Below are 12,157 nucleotides of genomic sequence, written 5' to 3' on the forward strand. Positions count from 1 at the left end.
TAGACAGAAGGAATATTTCTTAGCTCAAAGAAAGAGGCAAGTAAGAATGTTACATTTTTAAGTAAGTATTGGTTGAATGTGCTTTTCTATATCAGAACGTGTTTTTAAGAAGCAGTTTATTCCATATTATCTCCAAGTGAAAACACCAATACATGCATCTTGCTTTCATTTTCAGCTCACAGTCTTAACTGCCACTCACTATCACCTGTTCTAAAACTTACTCGAGATATTTTGAAAAATACAGAAAAGTACAAAACTAAGTAAGAATCACCTCTAATCCCACCACCCAAAGATAAATTTTTCTTTATTAGTTCTCTCCTAGTCTAGGCATACACAAAACTTTTTTAATACATAATGAAATTAAAATTATACTATATAAACATACAACTTTTCAATTTCTGATTGATTACTGGTGGCATATAAAAAGACCTTTAGGTTTTGACTATTGTTCTTCTTTCTGGATATCTTACTAATTTAACTACTATTTCTAATAGTTTTGGCAGTTGGTTCCTTCAGGATTACTGAGGAAAACTGCCCAAATAATGGCCTGTCTCTCCAGGCCATTTTATATCTTTATATCTATTATATCTTTCTCTTTTTGCATTGATGAGGATCTGATCTACAGTATTAGCCAACAGTGCACATACCTGTCTTCTTCTTGACCTTAATAGAAATAATTTTAATGGTTCACATTAACTATGATGTTTCTTATAGAGTTCTTGTTCCTCATTTGCTGACATCTCACTGTTAGGGATCCCTGAGTATTCAGGGTTAAAAGAACAATCAACAATAGGACTTAAGGCCCACCCAGGTGCACAGACCCTGCGGTGTGGGTAGCAAGGCTGGAATGGTGGTGTTAGAAAATGCAGATCTGGATCCAGCTTATCCAAAGATGTTCCTCTACTAGCCCAAGGAAATATTTCTCTAAAAGAACTAAATATTCTTAAGCCATGCTAATGCCACTATCTGAAGGTGTTATCAGTATCCATGCAGCCTCCTAACAAATTGGGAGAAATATCAATTCATCCACCTGGCAGTGCCCTTCCGGATGGATTACTGTGTGGAGAGGTTTCTGAAGCTATGTTAAGGATTCCAAAGAGAAAAGCGTGGATGGCATGCAGTGGAGGGTGGGGACAAAGAGAAAGTAGGAAGTAGCAACTGGGGTGAATGCCAGGTATCTGCTATCTCTACTTAAGTTTAATTATATGATTACCGTGGAATACAAGTTAGTTTCTTAATAAGAATTTTTAGGAGCAAAAATGATATCACTAAAAAAAATTTTAACTTACTTCTTCCCAATCTTATGTGCTAAATCCACAGTAGGTTTCACAACGATTTCAAAAAGAGATGGGATTTTTTTGAAATCATCAGAGAGATCTGTCTGAAAATCATCTTCCGGATCAGAAAAGGGAAAATGCTCTGGAGGGGTTGGCAGAAGCCCAACTCCTGGAGGTGGTTTGGGAAGAGGAGTTATGCCCCGTTTTCTAAGTTCTTCTAATTCTCTTTCATCTTCATTTGTGGCTTCTTCTTCAGTGTTCAACACCTAAAAATAATTGGCAAAGATTACTATTTCAACACAAGCTTTCTTCCTTACATTTAACATTTTTTTCAATGTTTATTTTTGAAAGAGAGTCAGAGAGAGAGAAAGAAAGACAGGGACGAGTGCAAATGAGGGAGGGGCAGAGAGAGAAGGACAGAGAATCCAAAACAGGCTCTATGCTGACAGCAAGAGAGCCAACATGGGGATTGAACTCACAAACCATGAGGTCATGACCCCAGCCAAAGGTGGATGCTCAACCGACTGAGCCACCCAGGCACCCCTCTTCCTTACATTTAAAAACTGTGAACACTTTAATAAGCTAGTTTTGATATTAGAAAATTATCATTTTAAAGTTAAAATGGATCAGAGAGAGAAAACTCATTTTTGATAATGAGATTCAAAATGGTAAAGGATATTTCTCAAAGTACATTAGCTTTTTAATGGCAGAACAAGAGTAAGAAAAGATTCTTAATTCCTAGCCCAATATTTCTGCTTTTCTAACACACTACATTAAAAAAAATTTTTTTTAATATTTACTTTTGAGAGAGACAGAGACACAGACAGAGCATGAGCAGAAGAGGGCAGAGAGAGAGGGAGACACAGAATCCGAAGCCGGCTCCAGGCTCTGAGTTGTCAGCACAGGGCCCGATGCGGGGCTTGAAACCACAGACCGTGAGATCATGACCTGAGCCAACGTCGGACACTTAACTGAATGAGCCACCCAGGCGCCCCTTTAGCACACTACGTTAATGGATTAAAACCTAAAATAGCAAACCCTTGATTTCTCAGGAGGGTTTTATGAAATGTAATTTGTAAAACATGATTCAAGTCAAATGAATTTGTGGTGAGACCTAACAAATAACTGAAGTGCAAAAGACAGTACTTACTTTGTCCAAAAGTTTCTTTGTTTCTTTAGTCAGATCATCATGGGAAAATTTACAATTGTCTCCTTGGTAACATTTCGCTCCACTGTGATAGAACTTACATGGGAATTCATGTAAATAAAAATATTAAGGAATAAACCAAGTAAAATCAAACCCCAATATTTTTAAACCACAAAACATAACTGTGCTGAGTCAATCATATCATACTAAATTTTCTACAATCATGTCAGATTAGACAACTTATTTTTTTATTTTAAGATTAAGTATTTTAATTAGGCAGCAAACATTCAAAAATTTTAAATCTTTCTTACTATATTAAACTAGAAATTTTTTAAAGAAAAAATACTTACAATTGTAATAGCAAATACTATAGTATTCTAGTTATGTAAGTCCTGTAATTTTCCATAATAAAAATATTATATAAAACAAATTTTGTAGCAAGAGCTTATATCTATGAAGAAAACAAAAGGGCTTGATATGTCATGTTAAAGTCAAATATCCCAACATGAAAACTATAAGCAAATCATTCTCATGATTTTGGAGACAAACCTCAAACTTCTAAAGAAAATATTAAATCCATTAAGTTTATTAAAAAAATATACCATTTGTGTTTATGTTCAGGGAATTCCTGAGTGGTTTTAGCATATTTATTACTATAATCATTACATTGACAAGATCAAGAGAGAGAAATCATATGATCATCTCAGCAGATACAAAAGGCAACTGCTAAAATTCAAAATCTTTTTTTGACTTAAAAATAAAAACCTCTCAGTAAAATAAGAACACAGTTACTTAACTTGATTTAAAAAATCTTAGGGACACCTCAGTTGGTTAAGTGTCCAACTTCGGCTCAAGTCATGATCTCACAGTCTGTGAGTTTGAGCCTGCATCAGGCTCTGTGCTGACAGCTCAGAGCCTGGAGCCTGCTTTGGATTCTGTGTCTTCCTCTCTCTGCCCCTCTCCTGCTCTCTGTCTCTCTCTTTCTCTCAAAAATAAATAAACATAAAAAAAATGTATCTTAGAACTATAGTCACAAGGGGTGCCTGGCTGACTCAGTCGATGGAGTATGGGTACCTCAATCTCAGGGTTCTATTGTTGAGCCCCACATTAGGTGTTAGAATTCACTTAAAAATAAAATCTTAAAAACAAAAACAAACAAATAAAAACCTACAGCCACAAGCCAAAGCAAAAAAGCACTATCATTAAAACATGTATTATGTCTGTCACAATCACTACTGTTGAACATCATGCTGGAAGTGTAGCCAATATAATGAAAATTAAGAAGCTTAAATGTGATAAAAGAAGTAGTTATTATTATTTACAGATGACATAACCCTATGGGGAAAATGTAAGAATAGGCTGAAAGCTTTTATTTCAATAAGGTGTTTGGTTTCTAAAGAAATATGCCAAATCTTAAAAAGATTTCCTTTTCTTGAGTAAGTCAAATTTATTATAACATTTTGATAGAGAAAGGAGGATTATTTGCCCTACTACATATCAAATACACTATTAGAGAGGGGAAAAATCAAACAACACAATGTGTAATAGTAGTATAGAGGTAGATCTGGTCAAGATGCCATTTTAAATCAGTGAAGATGAGACAATAAGTGTAACCATCTGGAAAAAAAATAAGGTCCTTACTGCACATCACACATTAAAAAATAATCCATATCAACTAAAGGTATAAATATTAAATTAAAAAAAATACAACCTTAACAACCATAGCTGGATCACGTTTTTGTAAAAACTTATGTGTAAAAATATATACATATATACATCCAGTCATACACACATACCTCAGCATGGAAAAAAAATCTTGAAGGCTTCACACCATATTGTTAGCATGGTTATCCATGAAGAGTGAGATTACTTAGGATTAAAAAAAGTCAACTTGAAAATTATCAAACATGTACCAAAGTAGAGAGAAAATGAGCTCCCTCCTGCTGGCCATGTAGGTTCAACAATTTTCATCATTTGGAATTCTGTGAGATCTTTATCACTCCTATACTCTCTTCTCGACTCTCCCCACAAACACTGGAGTATATGAAACACAGCACATTCCAAATACATTACGTCAGAAAATGTTTCCAAATTTATTTCAAATGGATAAGGAATATTTTTCTTAGCAATCACAACCTTACCATCAATCTGAAAAAATTAACGCATTAATTTCATCTGATACTGTCAATACACAAATTTTCCAGACTGTTTGCAAAAAATGTCTTTTTATATAACAGCTTTATTCACATCAGGATCCAAACATGATCCATAAATTGCATCCAGTTAATAGACCTCTCAAATTTCCTTTATTGATCTCTAGAAGTCCTCCTTGATTTTTGTATCATTTGTTAATTTTGCTATTTGTCAATAGATGGTGCTTAAACACTCTGTACTGCATCGTATTAGGAGGCATTTAACGTATAGTTGGCTTTTTTTAGTGAGGTTAAGACCAAGCAGTCAGCCCCAGTGCTGTCAGCCCAATCTACCAATTATAAAGTTGCTCACCAACATTTCACCTAATGAGTTTAGCAGCCATCAGTAATCACTGCCCAGACCAATTAGAAAAGGGTGAATTCACATGTAATTTTGCCAGAGCCTGCCAAGCTCCCATCTATAGGCGTGAACAATTTTGCATTCTTACCACAAAGTTGGAATGTCATCTGTTTTTTCACAGCCTTGCTAACAAACCTTGCTCTCACTTTTAATTTTTGCAAATCTGGAAGCTACAAATGGTATCTCGACATACATTATATTATGAACAGGATGGAGCATCTTTTTATAACATTTTGGGAACATCTGCATTTCTCTATGAAAATTATCTGTATGTCTTGCTCATTTTTCTTTTCAATTTTTAGAAACTCATGTATTAAGGCTGTTATCTCTCTGTAAGTGATGTAAGTTGCAAATAATTTTTCTCATTTTATTATTTATCTTTGGCTACATAGGTCATATTTTTGTCATGCAAGTTTAAAAATTTTTGTGCAAATTTTCAATCTTTTATTGCTTCTGGATTTTAAGTCAGACTTGGGAAAGTTTTCTACTCTTCTGGATTATGAAGGAATCCATTCATAAAAATCATTTGATTTGTATGGTTTCATTTTTTATATTTAGCTCTATGATAAAAAGGGATTTTTTACTTAATTTGTTAATATTATTTTTTGACCTACATAAGACTATTTTAAATTTTAGGTGGAAGAAATAAATGTGAGGATCTGTGAAATATCAGTTTGCTGGCAAGACAGAAATAATCACAGCAAAGCAACACAGACATTAGGGCAAACAGATCCATGGAGCCCAACAGAAAGTCCAGAACAAAACCAAAACATACATGTAAACACTTCATCTACGATGAAGATGGAGTTTCAAATCAGGGAGGAAAGGCTCCATTAGTTATAAATGGTGATGAATAACCAGCAACATAATGGGGGGCAGTTAACATGGAAAGATTCATGAGATTTAGATATAGATAGACACAAAGATATAGATATATATAAATTTTTTTAAAAGAAGAATTATGTATAATGAAATACCAATTTGAGTGGGGACAGGAGTTACAATTTAAATGTATAGATATCCAAAGAGAAATAGGGAAGAATGTACTGTGTTTGTCACTGTGTAATAAGATTTGATGAGACTTCGGTTTTACAATGTTCAATAACTTAATACTTATATTCATAAGTAAAATAATTAAGTCATAGAATAAACAGTTTGCCAACTACTCCTTTAGGAAGTACAGTTGCTTGAAGTACTTATAAGCTGAGTATATTAAATATAAAGTACCTTTAGTTCACAGATTTTCTTTTCCAAAGGGAAGTTATTTTATTTTCCTAGAGAATACCTCAGTTTGCCCTTTCGAAGCACAAAGGCTACCTAGACTTGGTTTATGTAATGTGCCATTTTAAATTTACAACCAAAGTAGCCTGTAGAGGTTGTACCTAGGATTTTTAAAAACCTCAGTAATGTAAATAAATAAATAAATAAATAAATAAATACCTCAGTAATGTTTTACAACCTCAATATTTTGGTTAACATATTTTTAATAAAGGATATTATGCATATAAATGCAGTTCTCTCCTTTGGTACAATATCCTTGTAAATAAAATTTGCAGATCTCTTTTCTCTTCTCCAACTCTGCATCATGATCAAATTTACATTGATCTCCCTGTCACAAAAAAGAAAAGCAAAAAAAGAAGAGAAAAAGAGAAACACTGAATTTTCTCTTGGTATTTCATGGTAGAACTATGGACACATCTTCAGTCTTTAAATAAAGAGCTAATAATAATTCAAGCAATCCCTTGGAATTCTTGCCCAAGACAGTGGATGTGGCCATGTACAGAGGCCGCACAGTGAGCATGGCCTCAGAAGCTACTGCCTGGCTCTACCAGCACTCATCATTTCTAGCTGAGCTACTGTGGTCACTTAATTAATCTCCTGGTTTGGCCATGTTTAAAGTGGGGAAAATATGAGGTGCCTGGGTGGCTCAGTCAGTTAAGTGTCTGACTCTTGGTTCCAGCTCAGGCCATGATCTCATGGTTTGTGAGACTGAACCTGCTTCAGCTCTGTGCTGACAGCACAGAACCTGCTTGGGATTCTCTGTCTCCCTCTCTCTCTCTGCCCCTCCCCTACTCTCTCTCTCTCTCTCAAAAGAAATAAATAAACATTAAAAAAAATAAATAAAGTGGGGAGAATAACAGTAACTACTTCATAGGTTTGCCGTAAAGATTAAAATGTTTAATATTAGTGATCCACTTTGAACAGTACTTGCCACATAGTCAGCATTGTGTGTTTGTTAAATAAAACCTGATTTAACAAAGTATATTACTGTCCCAGAATATAATTAAATGAGCTCTGTGGTACAGTATTTCCATGCAAGATACATTTCAAAGAAATAGCTTTATGACAACTATATGAGAAATGAAAAACCTAACCACCCCCAAAAGACTAAATTTTAAAGATTATTTTGGAAGTTAAAATGACTCATGAGATATCACTATAAATTTACCTTAATACATCTCCCTTCCAGAAAGTATTTACAGATTTGTTTTCCTTTGTGTTCCACTGTGTGCTGATTAATGAATTCCTGAGTCATAACCTTCCATTTTTTCGCTGGTTTATTATACTGCGAGAAAAAAACAATTCATTTGAATACAACATACGAAATATTAAAGGTATTAAAATGGATTGAGAAAGCAGTATAATTACAACCTAAAGTGGCCAAGACTGGACATTCCGATGCTATCATTTATTTGGAGTTATGTTTCCAATACACTGCTTATTGCTACTAGTGGTTCAAATAACCCTATTTCTATTTTAATGAGGATGTACAACTACTTTTTAAAGATAAAAAGCTTGGGGCGCCTGGGTGGCTCAGTCGGTTGAGCAGCCGACCTTGGCTCAGGTCACGATCTCGCGGTCCGTGAGTTCGAGCCCCGCGTTGGGCTCTGGGCTGACAGCTCGGAGCCTGGAGCCTGTTTCGGATTCTGTGTCTCCCTCTCTCTGACCCTCCCCCGTTCATGCTCCGTCTCTCTCTGTCTCAAAAATAAATAAACGTTAAAAAATAAAAAAATAAAAAATAAATAAAGATAAAAAGCTTGAAAATTAACAATAATACTCAGTGTTGGCAAAGGTATGATAAAGTGTGCACTCTCATATTATTCTTGATAGCTATGTTATAAAAGACTTATAATATCCATATTGTTAGACACAGAATTTGTACTTTTCAGGAGTATTCTGAGGGAATCATCAGGGAGGCACACATATATTTATTCACAAAAATAACTACTGCAGAATTACTTACATGATAAAACAACAAACAAACAAAAATCTAGAAATACTCTACACATCCAAGATAAGAAGACCAGTTAAATACCTATCAGTGGTAGACTACTATGTAATCATTAAAAACTGATGAGATGGAGGGGCGCCTGTGTGGCTCAGTTGGTTAAGTGTCTGACATCAGCTCAGGTCATGGTCTCACAGTCTGTGAGTTCGAGCCTCACGTCAGGCTCTGTGCTGACAGCTCAGAGCCTGGAGCCTGCTTCAGATTCTGTGTCTTCCTCTCTCTCTGCCCCTCCCCTGCTCATGCTCTGTCTCTCTCTGTCTCAAAAAATAAATAAAAACATTAAAAAAATTTAAAAAAACTGATGAGATGGAGAGATAATTTGGGGACATAAGAAATGTTCATAGGGGTGTCTGGATGGCTCAGTTGGTTAAGCGTCCCACTCTTAATGTCAGCTTGCATCATGGTATTGCTGTACATGGGATAGAGCCCTGCATTCTCTCTGTACTGGCAGCATGGAGCCTGCTTGGGATTCTCTCTCTCCCTCTTTCTCTGCCCCTTGTGCACTCTCGCTCTCTCTCTCAAAATTGATAGACATTTAAAAAAAGAAAGAAAGAAAATGCACATAATACTTTACTAAGTGAAAAATTGATCCCAATTTTATAATAAAAAAAGACTGAAGAATAAAAAAGAAAAAAGACTAAAAGAATATACCCCCACATTTAAAAGTGTATGTCTTGGGGCGCCTGGGTGGCTCAGTCGGTTAAGTGGCCGGCTTCGGCTCAGGTCATGATCTCACGGTCCGTGAGTTCGAGCCCCGCGTCGGGCTCTGTGCTGACAGCTCAGAGCCTGGAGCCTGTTTCAGATTCTGTGTCTCCCTCTCTCTCTGACCCTCCCCCGTTCATGCTCTGTCTCTCTCTGTCTCAAAAATAAATAAACGTTAAAAAAAAAAAAAAATTAAAAAAAAAAAAGTGTATGTCTCTAGGTGTACTCCAAAAAAAATTAGAAATTTTTTGAATTATTTTTGTACTTCCTTTAAGAAAAAGAGGAAGGATATATTTCCTTTAGCTTTTAAATTAAAAAACAAAACAAAACAGAAAGAAATGTATTGTAGAAAATCTCACAGACCTACATGTTTCCTTAGTTCTCCTTTAACCCCTATTCAACTTTTTTTTTTTGTCCCTATTCAACTTTCGCTAGGAGTACAAGAAGATTGATTTGCTAACAAAAGTATGATGCTTAGCCATGCTAAGGACTTAAGATTCATGAGCTCTATAAAACAACGCTATTTTTCAAACACCCGGTATGCACCATGCTTGGCATACAGTAGGAGCTCAATAGCTACTTGCTCTTATAATTTGATTTGTTTCCCTTTCCCTCAGTTTGCTGGAGATGGAGAACAAAACACAACCTACTGGAAATAGGAAATTTCCAGCAAACACTTGAGGCAAGAGATGGCTAGACTGAAATCTGACCCTCAGCACTTGTATTTGAAATATGCTTTACTGTAGGAATTCTTGGGGGAAAAAAGTACAAAAATACCAAGAAAACAGACAATCCTATAGGTTCTTTAAAAAAATATAAGCATAATCAAATTGCCCCAGGGAAACACAATGAAATTGCTTATACTATACTATGATAGAACCATTTAAACTGTCTTAAATTTATGTAGATTTGACTCACAAACATTTTCTATTTCTAGGTTCACTTAGAACAAGTAGATATAAATGACCAGCTCATATATGCCTTCTCTACAAAGAATGGTGGCTATAATAAAATAGGAAGCCAAGGAGAATGCATTACACAAAATCAATGGGCCAGCTTGAAGAATATAACTCTGAAATTAAAAAGTAAAAAATTAGGTAATCACCAAAAAAACCCCACCCAAACACCCTGAAAAACACACCAAGTTGCACCTATATTTCATTAATAACTCATTCTATGTTACTTTCTAATGATATGCCTCATTGTTGTAATAGAGGATAGTGGTTTTTTCCGTTTTGTTCTTTTTTTTTTTTTTTTTTTTTAAATGTTTATTTATTTTTGAGACAGAGACAGAGCATGAACAGGGGAGGGTCAGAGAGAGAAGGAGGCACAGAATCTGAAACAGGCTCCAGGCTCCGAGCTGTCAGCACAGAGCCCGACGTGGGGCTCGAACTCACGGACTGTGAGATCATGACCTGAGCCGAAGTCGGCCGCTCAACCGACTGAGCCACCCAGGCGCCCCCCGTTTTGTTCTTTAGTTTGGTAAAAAAGTAGAAAGTATCTCAGTATCCATAACTGTAAGAAATCTAATTATAATCATGATATTCCAGAAAATCTAACTTTAACAATAAAATTTTAGGACAAAATAAAGTGCCTAGAAGATCTGATCTTTTACGTCTGAATCTACAGAAGCAACATGAATGTCCTCTACCCTTAAAGATCACTCGTAATGTAAGAGCTGGAAGAATCAGTCATCTAGTTCAGCACCCTCACTGGACAAGTATAGAAACTGAAGATTAGAGAAATTAGTGACTTGCCAAGGGTCATATGGTGAGTGAGCAGGCAGGTTAGATAGAACTCTCTGCACTGTATGACAATTACCTCTAAGAAAACACAATTCAAGAAAAGAGGAAGAGAAAGGAAAAATGGAGGGAGAGAGAGAAAGCTAAACTATCTACTTGGTTATTTTAAAATTTACTCTAGAAGATGTATTACACTGGTATAAGGAAAACAAGCATAAAATATTTTTTAAATATAGAAAGAAGAGGAAATGAAAGGATCTACCAGTAAAATAATATATATTTACAGAAAATTTAACAGCTGTTATAAAGACAAAAAAAATTTAGATGCTTTATGGCTAACAGAATAAATAAGTCTTTCAAATCCATCAAAAATTTGCTTGTTCTGTGACTACCCTTGAGTTTTCAAGACTGTGTGAACATACAAGTATCTGTGAGTTTATCTGGCTTTAGGAAGATCTTACACTCCTTGGAAAGGATGGATCTATATTGGCCACTTTACCATGTTCACTCTATCCTGAATAGGTCTCCCCTAGACTACTCCCAAACATGAGCTACATGCTTGGGCTCTGGCACTCTTCTGGTTGTTTCTGGAATAAGAAGAAATCTCTCTTGACAGCCAATAAACTGAAACAGTTGGTAACATTTTAACCTTAATAAACAAAAGGAAAAAATATTCTAAATCTGATGAATGTAAGAGAAAGAATTTATTCTGATTTTCTATACCATGATAAAGAATCTTTTAGTTACAGTCCAGATCTGTAAACACCAAAATGTCAGTGCTTGGGGTGCCTGGGTGGCTCAGTCAGTTAAGCGTCTAGCAATGGCTCAGGTCATCTCACGGTTTGTGAGTTCAAGCCCTGGGTCAGGCTCTGTGCTCACAGCTCGGGCAGAGCCTGGGGCCTACTTCATATTCTGTGTCTCCCCTCTCTCTGCCCCTCCCCGCTCACGCTCTGTCTCTCTCTCTCAAAAATAAACAAACACTGAAAAACAAAAAACATAAAAAAAATACTATGTCAGTGCTTGAAGGGCTCCTTAGAGTTAATTTAATTCCATACTTTCATTTTACACATTAAGCAAATTGAAACTCAGAGACAGGTAGTAACTTGTTCAAAGCCACACTTTCTTGGAAGCTAATTTTTTTTTCCAGGTATAGCGTGTAGGTATTGGTTATAGGAGAAAACTTACTTTAGAAAGTATTCACATTAATTTAGTCTAGGGAAAGTAGCACATTCTAGGGGAGTCTAGGAAGATGGACAGACAGGTTATAATTACTCAGAAATTTCAAGCTTGTTTCCAAAGCTGCTATTCCATGGAACAGTGAGTGGTTCAATGAATGTTAATAAATGTGGGTGGGATGAAGGAGTGAGCAGGGTTAAGTAAAATTTGAAAACAGTGGATTGAACAAAGTAAAACAGGATTTTTTATATCTAACTTGCAAGGAGCCTTT

The 12,157-nt window shown here is 35.6% G+C and overlaps 1 protein-coding gene across 1 annotated transcript in view; it reads right to left on the bottom strand.

Moving 5' to 3' along the window:
* The window catches only part of ZC3H6 (zinc finger CCCH-type containing 6), a 69,645-nt gene that overhangs the window by 7,230 nt on the left and 50,258 nt on the right, over positions 1-12,157 (bottom strand). Inside the window, exons 6-9 of the mRNA XM_049652159.1 lie at positions 7,427-7,543; positions 6,475-6,586; positions 2,428-2,537; positions 1,290-1,543 (exon numbers count right to left, since the gene is read on the bottom strand). Coding sequence (XP_049508116.1) covers positions 1,290-1,543; positions 2,428-2,537; positions 6,475-6,586; positions 7,427-7,543 — 593 coding nt within the window. The remainder of the gene's footprint in view (positions 1-1,289; positions 1,544-2,427; positions 2,538-6,474; positions 6,587-7,426; positions 7,544-12,157) is intronic.

The sequence above is a fragment of the Panthera uncia genome, assembly GCF_023721935.1.
Source record: "Panthera uncia isolate 11264 chromosome A3 unlocalized genomic scaffold, Puncia_PCG_1.0 HiC_scaffold_12, whole genome shotgun sequence".
NCBI lineage: Eukaryota > Metazoa > Chordata > Mammalia > Carnivora > Felidae > Panthera > Panthera uncia.